The sequence below is a fragment of the Narcine bancroftii genome, chromosome 4, assembly GCF_036971445.1.
Source record: "Narcine bancroftii isolate sNarBan1 chromosome 4, sNarBan1.hap1, whole genome shotgun sequence".
NCBI classification, from domain to species: Eukaryota; Metazoa; Chordata; class Chondrichthyes; order Torpediniformes; family Narcinidae; genus Narcine; species Narcine bancroftii.
Genome location: NC_091472.1, coordinates 71,791,414 through 71,806,940, shown reverse-complemented (window position 1 = coordinate 71,806,940; position 15,527 = coordinate 71,791,414). Strand labels below are relative to the sequence as shown.

Below are 15,527 nucleotides of genomic sequence, written 5' to 3'. Positions count from 1 at the left end.
ACGCTGCTGAAGATCCAGCTGCGCTGGATGGGTCACGTCTCCAGAATGGAGGACCATCGCCTTCCCAAGATCGTATTATATGGCAAGCTCTCCACTGGCCACCGTGACAGAGGTGCACCAAAGAAAAGGTACAAGGACTGCCTAAAGAAATCTCTTGGTGCCTGCCACATTGACCACCGCCAGTGGGCTGATAACGCCTCAAACCGTGCATCTTGGCGCCTCACAGTTTGGCGGGCAGCAGCCTCCTTTGAAGAAGACCGCAGAGCCCACCTCACTGACAAAAGGCAAAGGAGGAAAAACCCAACACCCAACCCCAACCAACCAATTTTCCCTTGCAACCGCTGCAATCGTGTCTGCCTGTCCCGCATCGGACTGGTCAGCCACAAACGAGCCTGCAGCTGACGTGGACTTTTTACCCCCTCCATAAATCTTCGTCCGCGAAGCCAAGCCAAAGAAAGAAAGAAAGATTGCCTATATAATTGCTAGTCTAAAAATGAGAGAAAGAGAACTTGCAGTGTTAAAATGGTAAATAGAGAAGGAAATGGCCCACAGGGATTGTCAATATAGATATAGTCTAGCATGTCTTGTATTGTAGCTCAGTGCTGCTAATCTCTCTCCAATTATATCCAAGTTCTTATTAGAGGCCAAATTAAAGGATGAAAGGAAACAGTGTTATATAGGCATGGTGCCAGCAAATGCACAACAACTTCTGGGAAAGGAGCTTAGTTTTGATAATCAGATATATAAGTAAATGCCTTTGTTTTGATCAGGTTCAGAACACCATGTATACTCAGTAATGGTCAAGTTTTGGGGACCAAATTTCAGGTCAAATTTGGGGTGGTGGGACCATGCATGGATGGCCAGGACTTGGTGGTAAGTCCACTTTTGGGGAGTCAGGAGATTGGATGTGTGGGGGGCTGGGGCCTAGGAGAGAGTCTATGGCTGGGGCAAGGGTCCTCAGTCAGTGCATCAGGAGCTCCAGTGAGGTGGGCAGCCGGGCAAGGATCTGCGGTTGGGTCATTGGGAGCTCAGATGGGCAGGTGGCCAGGGTCTAGGAAAGTGATTGTGGCCAGGGTGTCGGGTGCTTTGGCGTTCAGGTGGCCGGGGTGAGGGTCTGTGGCTGGGGCTTCGGGAACTCAGATGGGCAGGTGGCTGAGCTACCGTGGCTGAGGTGAGAGTTCTCAGTCTGGGCATCGAGAGCTCCAGTAGGTGGGTGGCCAGAACCAAGGGGAGGGAGGGACTATTACATAAGTATATACAACATTATCGATTTATTTATCAAGATGCCAGAGTTAATTAAATGCCAACAATCACAAGAACCAACTGTAACCCCCATATTCCTCAGTTCAGCCACTTCCTGATAGCAGGAATTTGACACTTGGAATGTGGCTCAAGAGGAATAAAACAGGCAGAATAAAAACACCCGAAGACTCTTCATTGACTGGCCTTCAACACCTTTCTGGTCTTTCATTTATCTGAAAGTTACAATGTTCCCTTTCAAGTGTTCTTTTGCATATGGAGACAATAGAATGACCACGGTGAAATAGTTGAAATCAAAACAAGAGTTTTGTTGGATTTGGCAATATTTGACTCAAAAGTAAAATTCTTAATCAGCATTCTAGTACTGAACAAAGCATATTTACAGATCATTTACTATGTTACAAAAGCATGTACTGAAAATTAATGAAAAAGAATTAATTATTCAACCCAAGAACATTTGAAACTAAAGTTTATCCTATTTAGTCATTTGTGACCAAAATATATTATTTATCAACAGAAATTATACAGGAAAGAAATTAAACCACCTTTTAAACCAGCTGTAGGAAGACCAGAGGATACATTCCATTTTGATCCTGAATTTACTTCACGGACACCAACAGGTGAGTGTTTTTTTGTAGACCTCTGAATTGCACGGTCAAACTTTACCCATTAAACTCAAGGAAAGTGACTTGATTTGACTCACATGAACTATGACCAAAACCATTATTGTGAACTAGTGAAGAATATTTGTCTTAGATCATAAATAAAATATTAGTTCAACATCAAAGGTGAAACAAATAAAATTGGACATGACTGAAAGCAAAATATTAATTCAACTAAAAGGTAAATTCAAGAAAAAGGATCAGATATAGCCTCAAAAATTGATGAATGCTTTAGTGATAAATATGTAAAAATGTATTTATGGCCTCTTAAGACCTGTAATAATCTATAAATATAAATATTACAGGATCCCAATATATGAGCCAATCCTTTGTGCAATCTAGAAAAACATTATCTTTTTCTTTCTTCTTTATCCTTTAAATTTTTTCATATAACTATTTATTATATGTATTTCTCTTATATGGTGCTTAGTGGGAAGGGGATGTAAGAGGGAGGGAGGGGAGGGTAATCATTGTAATTTTAAATTTAATCAAATTTTGCTCATGCAAAAGTATATATTTGCATGGATGGAAATTTTTTAAATAAAATATTTTTTAAAAATTGATGAATGCATATTCATAAATTGGATGCCCAATTGTCCTGGGTGCAGTTTTTATTTGGCTGACTAAATATTTGAGCAGCACTGAAGGAACTGGACAAATGCTCAATAGAATCAGTGGATAATTCCAATATTATAAACAAACTGGTGAAGGCATCTTGTATCAGCACAAATCTTAACTTGACCATTGAATCAGTGTAGAAAGTTAACCATATGAGCAGACTTCTGTTCCTGTTTCCAAACAAGTATATTGTTTTTACCTTCTTTTAAACAATTAGATAATTTATCTGATGTTATCAGGAACTCTAGTACGTATTTATAGATCTTTATAAAATTAATGATACTGCAAGAAAAGATGACTTTGATCCTTTTGCAAAGTAAATCAGATGTGTTTTGATTCAGTATTATTCAATGTCTGCATTAAATGCAGTCAGAACGCACAGGCTTAATGGCCATAAAATATCTTCATTTACTCATACACTTTCACACCCTATTTTCTGCCCTTTATTTGTTTGCTCATAGCTGTGGCAAAGAGAACATTAATGGTCCACTCACAAGCCTTTAACACCGTCCTGCACAACCATTCAGTGTACATTGGTGACCCTTGTTATATGTTCCACCTGGATGAGGGGTAAACTCCAGTATACTGTAGCAAGTATTATGTATTAATCTTTGTAAGATGATGCATTGAGGAATTTCCGTCAACGCATCAATTCAACAAAATAAAGACAGTTCAATACACAAAAGGCTGGACAAACTCAGCAAGTCACACAGTGTTCCTTGTGTATCAAAGATATATAAAGAATGTTTTGGCCTAAGCCCTTCATTAAGGGTTTCTCCAGTACATTTGTGTATTGAACCACAATTTTAGTTTCTATAGTCTTTCTTGTTTAACACTATAATAAGGATAGAATAAGGATACAGAGAGCTTTTGGATACGTCTAATTTGCACTGTTTGCTGACTTCACGGAGGACATTGACGGAAATGTCACCAAGCAACACTAGTTATTTTCCTCAGTTCGAGAAGAAATTGACTATATGTCGAAGTTGTTAAGGGAACATGATTGTTGGTATACTGCATCTCAAAGTAACCTAGGTTATTTTAATTATATCAAACACTGCACAAAATTAAAAATACTCCTGGATGATTAGAAGGGTGATCTCACTCAAGAGTTTTGTTGTTTCTTTGCATCCTTTCATTGTCAGGAAATGATTTAAAGCAATAAATATTTATATATATATATGTGTGTGTGTGTGTGTATATATATATGTGTGTGTGTGTGTGTATGTTCAATTTAATTATTAACTGACTGAACATATACAACCAGACAAAAGTATTTCTCTGGACCATAGTGTGCACACATACATGCACAATAATTAGCACATAATAATCACATATGTGCATAAATATAATTTAAAATAAATATATATATAAATATTTTGGGATGTTTACTCAGTTAATACTGTTCATTAATCTCACAGCCTGCAGAAATAAACTATTTCCCAGCCTGGCAAACCTAATTTTGATGCTCTTGTACCACTTGATTAATTATGGGTCAAAGAAACTTTGTGCTGGATGGAAAGGGTCATCAATAATTCTTTGAACCCATTTAAGCAACTGGTGCTGGTAAATGTCATCAATAGAGGAAAGGGAGACCCCAGTGATCTTCTCGGCCATTTTGATGATCCTCTGTATTGACTTCTGGTCCAATGCTTTGCAGTTATTGTACGACACAGTGATGCAGTCAGACAGGACATTCTCACATACTCCTGTAAATTGTCAAGAATGCCCCCCTCAACCTCCTGATGTCCTTGATGATTTCCTTTGTCTTGCAAGTCATTGCTTTTAAATCCATGGAACAGAACTAAAAGAAAGCAACAATATTTGCAAGATATGAAAGCAGAAATTTTTCAGTGAAGCACCCCTCTGCATTATTCCTTCTCTTTAGAATGCTGGTCTGTGAAAAACAGTCCAAGCTAAAATAATGATCATTAACAGCTCGATAGATGTGGAAAAAATCTGTCCAGGGACAGCACTGTGCTGTGTGGAACATGATGGGGTTTTAAAAAATATTTTATTTAGATTTTCCATCCATGTAGTTAGTAATTAGTTAATACAACAATAATAAAATTCATGATATTTATAAACTCTCCTCTTCCCTAACTCTCCTGCCCACGACCCCCTCCCCAAAAAGAAAATATTTAAAAGTACAATAATATAGTAATGTAAAATTTTTAAAGAATAAAGGAAAGAAAATCTTCAAGGATTGTACTGAGATGTACAATCAAACACACAGGACATTAACCAAGCTACTAAATAGTCAGTTTAGAGAGGATAAATACAGAACTCAAGGAAAAGGAAGAAGACTATTACATATTTATACCTAAAGTTTGTAAATATGGTCACCAAATTTGCACAAATATACTGTATTTATTTCTCAACTTGTATGCAATTTTCTCTAAAAGTATACAACTCTGAATTTATGTATTCTGTCTTTCCATACCCAAATGTGAGTCTGATTTCCAGGTAATTGTAATACATTTTCTTGCCACTGCTAGTGCAATTTTAACAAATTCCACTTGATATACCGATAATTTTAATTTAGGTCTTGTCCCCTATATATTCCCCAATAGAATACATCTGGATTTTGTGGAAATAGAACCTGCCCTAAAAGTTCCTTAAATCCACCCAAAATTGCCTTAGTTTGGAACATGACCATGTTGAGTGCAAGAAAGTTCCCACCTCTAAACCGCATCTAAAACACTTAAGTTGATAAATATGATAAAATCATTCTATTCAATTTTTGTGGAGTAAAACATGAGTTCTTGAACTCATAAGACAAAGTGAATGTCAACAAGGAATAATTGCAAGTGTGTGTGTGTTTTAATGTCCTAATAGTTGATCTTTACTGTTGAGTTGTTCTGATTTGGATTTGTTCTGTGTAGAAACATGTCATACAGTCCCCAGGTTAGGAAGAAGAAAACTAACTGATCACTATAGATCTTCTTTGAGATCCCTATGGTTGTGAACATTCTGAAGGTAGAATTTAGTTTAATTGTGAAGTCTCCAGTAACATGGTTCAGCACAGTTAGCGCAACTCTGTTATAGTGCCAACAACCCAGTTTTGAATCTGGCTCATTCAGTAATTAGTTTGTATGTTCCCCCTGTGTCTGTGTGGGTTCTTTGGGGTGCTCCAGTTTCCTCCCACCCTTCAAAAATTTTCTGGGGTTGTAGGTCAATTGGGTGTATTTGGGCGGCATGGGCTCGTGAGCTGAAAGGGCCTGTTGCCATGCTGTATGTCTGTATGTCTCCCACTCTTCAGAAGTTTGTCAACATTTCCCATCAAGCTATTCATCGCCATTTAAATTAGATAAAAAGAACAAGTTGCGACCTTCCATCAACCAGCTCCTCATCCTGGGCAATCCCATTGTTGTTTCACACGACTTTATTCAGACAGCTGCTCTCTTGGTGCCTGCCACATTGACCACCGCCAGTGGGCTGATAACGCCTCAAACCGTGCATCTTGGCGCCTCACAGTTTGGCGGGCAGCAACCTCCTTTGAAGAAGACCGCAGAGCCCACCTCACTGACAAAAGGCAAAGGAGGAAAAACCCAACACCCAACCCCAACCAACCAATTTTCCCTTGCAACCGCTGCAATCGTGTCTGCCTGTCCCGCATCGGACTTGTCAGCCACAAACGAGCCTGCAGCTGACGTGGACTTTTTACCCCCTCCATAAATCTTCGTCCGCGAAGCCAAGCCAAAGATTCAGACAGCTGCTACGAGCAAAGCATGACCAAGGCATTCCGCTGGCTGAATATTTGCTCCCATCTTCACTAAGGGTTTATGTGTTTCTTCAGAGAACATTTACTTTTATAATTTTAAACTTGCATATATTTTACCTTTTATTCTATTATTTATTCTCATCTATTTTAATTTTTAAAATTTAATTTGCTCTATGTTTTTGCCAGATACCAGGGGTTTTACAGTACAACCTCATGACAACCAGAAGATAGCAACACTCCAATTTCCATAGAGGAGGTAGGGGATGTAGAAAAAGAGATAGAACATCCCTCAAAGGGATTGGTCAAGTAGATACAAGCTAGTAGGGAGATACCCTACATCAGGGAACTAGGAGAAGAGCCTTTCAGAGGAGACCTCATTTCTCCTCTTCAAGGTTGAAAAACCCCAATCAATGAGAAGAGATATTTCACATCCTCTCAGGAAGCATAATGATGATCTGCATACCACAATGTACACCTGCAAAGTGCCAATCCTCATAAGAAAATGTACTTTATTTAGAGGTCTGAGTCCTTTAGCAAGACTTCACTCATCAGAAAAGAGAGAGAAGAAGCAAGCCACCAAACTAACCAGAGCAGAATATTTTCATTCATTTATTGAATTCATTTTCTCTCAGAATACGAGGGGATTTTGTGCCATTAGGGAGAACCTGGCTGATTATTGGTGTATAATGTAGAGTGAAGGATTGGAGCATGGAGAGCACTCATGAAACTTACTTTATGCTACCAATGTTTGCCTTGCTCGCTCAGCTGGGAGTTGAGCTTTGGGCGCTGAGCAGGAACATGCTCCTTGGAGCCTTCATATAATATAAAAAAATTTTAAAATATCTGGTAGTGTTTGGGAGGCAGTGATTTCAGACTGCCCTTGCTCTTTCTTTTGCTCTGGGTTCACTAAGGGAATGTGAGATCTTTCAGCAGCTCTTAGAACGTGCTTCCTACTTAATATCCACTCCAGCAATCTAAAATATTGACAACTTCTCAAGGTTTATTTATGACATTAGCATGTAATCCCTTTTAAACTAGATATGTACACTCAAGAATGGTTTTGGAGTTCATTTAGACAGTGGCCAAAAGCATGCAGGCAGCTTGATTCACTGTGAATCCCTTTGGCCCAGTGGAGGCAATCCACTGAATTGCATTGCTGTTTATTGCAATAATTCCAATGATTAACCAGTCTTACCTGTTGCTTCCCTAGTTTGTCAGCAGGGATGCAATTATAATAAAGACTAGTATCAGTTCAAGCTAGCCTGAATTGTTCAAAGCTTGTCTGTTAAAGAGGACGTGCATTAGGGCTGCAGTACATGGTGGAAGTATGATGGCTTGGTGGAAGAATGATGGCCAACACACCAATGTATAGAATCTATTGGCTGCACTGGCAAATTGGGGGAAGGAATAAAGAGAATTTCATGCATTGGTACCTCATTCACTAGTCACGAGAGAGCGCAGTGGACTCAGCACTAAAAGGATCAGCTTAGTACAGTGAAACCTCGTTAGAATGCGATTCGTTATCCACAGAATCACTTATAGTGCGGGTGTGTGTGGACCCCAAACATCGATTTTTGGATGCCAGGCTAACAGCCACAAACTCAAAAATGGATTCTTATAACTCATTTACAAGATGTGTATGTTAATATGTGGAGTTTAAAGGTCTTATTATAGGGTTTGAGTCACAGTTTTCTGTTTTCCTGCTCCCTGAATCATGACACATATCCATCTGTTCCTCAACTCGGCTGTAACGCGGGATGAAATCTTGGACCCAAACTACCGTGTTCTAATGAGGTTTTACTGTGTATATGTGTGTGTATGTAGATATATATATAAGAGAGAGAGAGAGAGTCATGCATAATTGGCCGGGTGCCTGTATCATGCATTTGTTGTGATCCTCAGTCCTCTTTGCTGTTCTGTCGGAAACTTCCTGTGAGCTCCTGCCCTGCCTACTGCTTTGTAATACTATCCAGAAACCTGGTTTGGAGTGGCAATGAATGAATTGTGCAGAGGTTGCTTGTTGGGGTGGTGTAGGGCAGGCTGGGGTGAACAGAGTTGAGATTTGTGGCTCAGTGCTGCACTCTGGCTGGCAAAGTAAGAGCAGGCTAATGCTGGAGACAGCCAGATCTACTATAAACCTCACACCCATATTCTGCTGCTCACGAACAGTCTTATGGCATCCACATTTTCCATGCACATGAATAATACTCACTGGCGCACTTCTCTTCCTCATGCTTGACAAGACACAATCAAGTGCCTAAGCAGCTAACCAATTTGTTAGTGAGTTGAGACTGTTGAAGATAATTGTATGTACATCTTGGGATTTGCAGGCTGAAATTTTGTGTAAACATGAAGTTTCTTCCTTTCTTCACTACTGTGCCCACTTGCATATGGAGTCACAGTTTTACATCACAGAAACAAGCACTTCACCTAATCTTGTCCATGTAAATCAACACCTACTGAAACTAGACCCATTTGCCTGCATTTGGCCATAATCCTTCCAAAACATTCTGTGTACAACTTCTTTGGGAGGCTCATTCATTCACATACCTACCAACTTTTGTGTGAAAACATTGCCCCTCAGGTCCCTTTAAAATCTTTCCCTCTCATCTTAAATCTATGCCATCAAGTTTTAGGCTCCTATACAGTAAAGAAGGACTATGACTGTTTACCTTATCCATGTCCCTCATAAACGTATAAGGTCACCATTCAGCCTTCTCCGCACTGGTGGAAACAGTCTGAGCCCATCCAGTTTCTTCTTATAACTCAAGCTGCCCAGTCTCAGTAACATCCTTATACATCTTTTCTGCACTCTTTCAAACTTAATGACATCTTTCCTATACAGGCAATCCCTGGGTTAAAAACAAGTCCCATTACCTAGGTATATCTTTAGCTTGAATTTGTATTTAAGTCGGAACAAGTACACATGTTCCTTATTTAGTGTCAGTCAGTAAAATGTTTATCTTAGTATGTAGTATATATTTTAACTTTCTAGACATGTAAAATGTTTAAGAAACACTTCCAAATACACTACAACATCTTAAACATAATAATACAGTAGATAATTGGATGATATAGGAGAAAATGATGGAGAGATGGGCTACTGTTGGAGAGGATGCACCTGGTGCTGGAGAGTCAGGGTTTCATTCTGCTGCTGGTGGGGGGAGGTTTACTCCTGGAGTCAATTTCTTGAAGTAGGCATCAAGGGAGGTTTGTACAGAGCTTTTCTTTTTCTCATCATAAATGGCTAAATGGCCTTAAATCCCTTGGTAGATTTGGTACAGTACAAATACAGTACCTCCGTACTCTCCTGTGAAAAATGAGCTGTGTTTTCCCTCTGTGTTAGAACACTGACATGTAGCAAATCATTCCATTTATTCCAGAATGATGTGCAGCAGTACAAACCATTGCAGTTATTTACAAGGTCAGAGAGATGCTCCTTCAGCAAGTGAATGAGAAGAGAGGTGAACGTAACCATTCCTTATGACACAGCCAACCCAAATATCCTCACACCAATTGCATTCTCATTAGTCTCGATCTGCTGTTGACATCTGCAAAGAAAGTCAGGTGAAGATCATATAACCTCTCCTGTCTTTCCATTCACTGGCACAGGTGGCATAGCAGTTAGTGCGGCCCCTTTACAGCACCAGTGATCAGAACTGGACCAGGGTTCGAATCCCGCGCTGTCTATAAGGAGTTTATTAGTTTTCCCTGTGTCTTCATGGATTTTCCCCTCCCACCATTCAAAACATACGAGGTGTAGGTTAATGGGGTATAAACTGGGCAGCACAGACTCGTGGCCTGAAATGACTTGTTACTATGCCATATATCTAAATATAAATTAAAACATTATCAAGCAGAAATGAGCAAGATAGGAGGGTGATGAAAGGGATAATATAACATCTATAAAGCTGAAACATAACATTTGAAACCAATTCTCAGCATATTTTACTCATGTATCTGCATTATGAAGTGAAAAATCTTATCAGACTTCCTTCACTTTTGGCCCAGCCATCCCTCTTTCTCTGCATTGCGCGAGAGTATCATACAGCATATTCTCTTGCAATGCTGACTCAACCAAGCACTCTACTTCCGGCCGGCTTGTCGGTTCGTAAGTACGTGTTGTTCGTAAATCGGACGTTTTTAACCCGGGGTGATCAGAATTGCATGCAATCTTCTTTTAGAAATCCAGGAAATGAAAACTGGCCAATTAGAGAAGAATAATTGAAAAGAATAATCCAGAATGTCAAAATCGTACACATGAACACATTGTGAGAGCTGTTATTTATGTTGCATCAAATTGACTTTATTCCATTAGAAAAAATAACATATAGTTTAAGAAATAATATTGAAATATTCGAACAAGTATGGGAGCCTTACATTAAATACAATAGCGAAAACCTACCGGGGACAAACATTACCTAAGTTGATGGAAGGAGAAGGAAAGAAAAGAATGGACTCAGTAGAATTTCTGGTGTATTTTTGTTGAATGACAACATTGTCTGACTGGCTTAATGCAACCTAGATTGTATACCTAAAATGGATGAGGGGGGGGGGTTGGGGGGGTGGCTTGGGAGGAGGGAGGGGGGGGAGAAAAAGTCACTGTATATGTGTGAAAAAGAAAAAGTGTATATCATGGCTAATGTGATTTATGGTGTGAAAAATAAAAAATTAAAGAAAAAAAAAAATTGACTTTAACCAGATTCTATTTCAAACTACAGTTCTCTTTCTACTCAGAACCCAGTCACAATGAAGAAGAAAGTTGAGGAATAGGAAGAGGAGCCATGTCACCATCTGCTAGTGGATGGAGGCTGCAAAAGAGGAACTGGAGAAATGTTCTGTTCGCCAAGATTTTGCTATTCTGAGGATAAAAAGAAAGGCCGGGGAATGATCAGCCACATGTGGCGCAAAAGGCAGGGCAGCTAAAGAAAGAAAAGAGGGAATTTTGTAAGCAGATGATAGACAAAATATGGTTTTAGAAGGTGTGAAGATGCTGGAGTCCAGTACATTCCACAAGAGTGCTAGAAAAATTCAACAGGTCAGGCAGCTTCCAGACCTGGGCTCTTAGTCAGGCTTTTATTTACAGACAAAATACTTTGCCTGTCATGTGAGAGTAGTGAAGAATCTTTTGCCTGTCCATTGTTTGAGTAAGGAATATTATGAAGTGGCTGGACTAGAGGCACTAGCCAAAGTGTGCCAGGAGCACAAGCTGCAGTGTGCCGGGAGGGTTGGCCAGAGAATGGGGGGGAGCGTTAACCGAAGAATGGGGGGGATTGCTAGCTGGAAAGCGGGGGGAGCATCAACCAGAGAATGAGGGGAGCACTGGTTGGAGATTGTGGGGAGCACTAGCTAGAGAGTGGGGTGAGAATTTTCAAAGGTCTAAGTTGGCAGAAATAAAGTTTAATAGTATAGTAATATAAGAAAAGAGTTGGGATTGAAATCCAGATCAATTAAATACAGTGTGAATGTTTGAGGTAGAGCATGTAAAGCTGGATGAACTCAACAGGTCTCGCAACATCCCTGGAAAGTAAATTATAAACAATGTTATATAAGGTTAATGTAGCAGTTAGCGCATGCTGTTACAGCAGCAGCAATCGGGACAGGTGTTCGAATCCCGCTCTGTCTGTAAGGAGATTGTAAATTCTACAACCTATATGTCTGGGTTTTCCCCGGGGGCTCCAGTTTCTCCCACCATTCAAAATGTGCCAGGGGTTGTAGGTTAAATGAATGTAATTGGAAGGCATGGGTTTGTAGGCCGAAAGGGCCTGTTACCGTTCTGTACGTCTAAATAAATAAAACGTTTCAAGGCCTGAGTCCATTGTTAAGGTATGAGCAAAAAAGCAGACAGGCTCCTGAATAAAAAAGCTAAGGGAGGAGGAGCACAGGCCAATAGGCAAAGGGCAATAATCGGACATGGATAGGAGGACAGGAGAGGAAAGGTGAGAATTGATCGGGAGATGGGGTGACTGTGAATCTAGGACTGGAGGAAGGGAGACTGTGAAAGATATAGGGATCGGGAAAGAGAGAGACGGGAGTTGGGGTGTTGGTGAGCTAATGGAAACCAGAGAAGTTGATGTTAATGTCATCAGGTGAGAGGGTGCCAGACAGAATACGAGGTGTTGTTTATCAATTTATAGGTAGTCTCAGTCTGGCAGTGCTTAAGACCATGGACAGAGATGTTGGCATGGGCACAGGAATGAAATGGGTGGCCACTGGGAGATTACCGCTATTGTGGCGAAGGTGCTCTGCATCCAGTCTCACTGATATAGGGACGTCCACAATGGGAGCACAGGATGACCCCTGCAGATTCACAGGAAAAGTGTTGCTTCACTTTGAAGGTCTTTTTGGAGCCCCGAATTATGGCGACGAAGGAGGTGTGGGCATAAGTGTTGCATTTCTTGCAACCACAGGGAAAGATACCAAGGTGGTGATTGGTGGGAATGGAGTAGATGAGGGAGTCACAGAAGGAGAGGTCCCTGCAGAAACTGAGAGGTGAGAGGATAGCTTGTCTGGCAGCGGGACCATGTAGTAGGTGGTGGAAATGGTGGAGGATGATATGTTGCATGTGGAGACTGCTTGGGAGGTGGGCGAGGGCAAAAGGAATCCTGTCCTTGCTGCATGTGTGAGTGGAGGGGGGCAGGTTAATGGAGGATATGGGGGTGAGGGCCGAGTTGATGGCAGTGGAGGAGAAGCCACATTTTTTTTGAAGGACATCTCAATTTTTTTTGCATGGAAGACCTCATCCTGGGACCAGATGAAGATAAAGGAATTGTGGATAGGGTGTGTAGAGGTGTAGTTGAGGTAGCTGTGGGAGTTGGTGGGTTTATAGAAAATGTCTGATGAGGGTTTGTCTCCCAAGATGGAGGCAGAGGGATCGAGAAAGGGCAATATGTTGCTTGAGATGGACCAAGTGAATTTGAGGTCTGGGTGGAAGTTGGCAGCAAAGTGGATAAAGTCAACAAGCTCATCATTGCTGCATGAGGCAGCACCAAATAGACATCAATGAAGAGGAGGAAGAGTTGAGGAGCCTTGCCTGTGTACCCTTGTAGAACACAGGAAATAATAGCACAATAACTGATTTAAAAAATACTATGAGAGTTGCATTAAACAAAGTGAGCAATAGGTTGAGAAGCTGATGACAAGCAATCTCTTGGCTAAATGACAGGTGATTATAAAGATCTGTTGTTCAAATTAGAGTTTGATAAACTAATGTATGTGACACAATACATAGCGCAAGACATTCTTTGAGTTATGCTGTAATGTCCATCACTGAGACCTAGCCACCAACTGGGCTAGACTAGGAGATAAGCATTCACGGTAAATCGTTTGTTGGAAAAGGAAAATATTACATCATTTGAATAAGGGACAAGCAGACAATAGAATCACAATTTTTTTTAGTTTTATATGAATTTAATGGAAATAACGTTGGCCTTGTCTGATATCGATCCACATCAAAAGTATAATTTCAATGATAATATTGCCAGAGGAATTGCTCCAGCCATTTGAATGTGTCTAAAATGGTTATGGTCATTTCACAGGAAACTTGAAAAAGTTGAAAATTTGCATTCAAAACTTTTATAATCAGTCTGCAATATATGTAGACTTTCTTTGTGATTACAACATTAATCAACCATTAGCTCTTTGGGGAACAGTACCTGTGTCCAGATGATCACAGCTATATTTTATATTCTGTATCAACTGCCAATTTGATCTCATGGTTTTCTCTTTACAGACTCACCTGGTGTCCCTCCAAGTGCCAATGCACATCAACTTTTCCGAGGTTTCAGTTTTGTTGCCACCAACCTTGGCCAAGAGCAGCCTCAATCTGATTCTCAGCAGCTGGTTGACCATTCAATGGTGCAGGTCAGACAGTTCTCAATGAAAATCTTAAAGCCACATTCATTCTTTGATGTGAACACAACATTTTTGTCAGAATGTCAGATCAAACAGCAACAGGATAGTACCTGAGGCCCAATGGTTGGGATGATGGATCTTTTACAAAGCTTTGATCCTCTATCTTGTGAATAAATAAAATAAATAAATATACGCAATTATTCCAAAACATTCTTGTCCATATTATGCAGATTGCCATTTTGTTTCCAGATATGTTACCTAGCCTTTTACATGCTGTTATCAGGTTTCTTTTTCTTTGGCTTGGCTTCGTGGATGAAGATTTATGGAGGGGTAATGTCAACGTCAGCTGCAGGCTCGTTTGTGGCTGACAAGTCCGATGCGGGACAGGCAGGCACGATTGCAGCAGTTGCAGGGGAAAATTGGTGGGTTGGGGTTGGGTGTTGGGTTTTTCCTCCTTTGCCTTTTGTCAGTGAGGTGGGCTCTGCGGTCTTCTTCACAGGAGGTTGCTGCCCACCGAACTCTGAGGCGCCAAGATGCACGGTTTGAGGCGAGATCAGCCCACTGGCAGTGGTCAATGTGGCAGGCACCAAGAGATTTCTTTAGGCAATCCTTATACCTCTTCTTTGGTGCACCTCTGTCATGGTGGCCAGTGGAGAGCTCGCCATAGAACATGATCTTGGGAAGGCGATGGTCCTCCATTCTGGAGACGTGACCTACCCAGCCCAGTTGGATCTTCAGCAGCGTGGATTCGATGCTGTCGCCCTCTGCCATCTCGAGTAATTCGATGTTAGGGATGAAGTCGCTCCAATGACTGTTGAGGATGGAGCGGAGACAACGCTGGTGGAAGCGTTCTAGGAGCCGTAGGTGATGCCAGTAGAGGACCCATGATTCGGAGCCGAACAGGAGTGTGGGTATGACAACGGCTCTGTATACGCTAATCTTTGTGAGGTTTTTCAGTTGGTTGTTTTTCTTTGGAAATCTCAGCCAAATATTGGCAGAGGCTATAGATAGGATTTTGTACAAGGGGAGGCAGACAAGTAGGGCCATGTTCTCTTTCCCCATCATAATCATTTAAAAATATATGCTTAATGTGAGTTTATAGTTTGCTTAATAACGTGAATGATGTTAACCCACTTCCAAAAACTGCCAGAGTTCTGATTTCAAGTGGATCTTGATTACAAAATTCACATTTTGAAAACTTCATTACTCATTTTATTAATCCTAAAATTAGTCACAAAACTATCAGAAAAGGAATAAAATTGGTTCTAACATATCAAATGGTGGCATCTTCAACAATAATACTAATTAAACTGTTCACCAGCAAAACCACAGACAAAACATCTTGCGATCATTGCATTCAGTGGTTTTCTAATGATTTAATAATGTTGAATACTTCGTGGTAAGTTTTA

General features: G+C 40.6%; 1 protein-coding gene across 1 annotated transcript in view; it reads left to right on the top strand.

Annotated features, from left to right (window-relative positions):
• Window positions 1-15,527, top strand: part of rps6ka2 (ribosomal protein S6 kinase, polypeptide 2) — a 161,277-nt gene that overhangs the window by 112,738 nt on the left and 33,012 nt on the right. Inside the window, exons 12-13 of the mRNA XM_069931597.1 lie at window positions 1,778-1,880; window positions 13,997-14,127. Of these exons, the coding sequence (XP_069787698.1) occupies window positions 1,778-1,880; window positions 13,997-14,127 (234 nt within the window). The remainder of the gene's footprint in view (window positions 1-1,777; window positions 1,881-13,996; window positions 14,128-15,527) is intronic.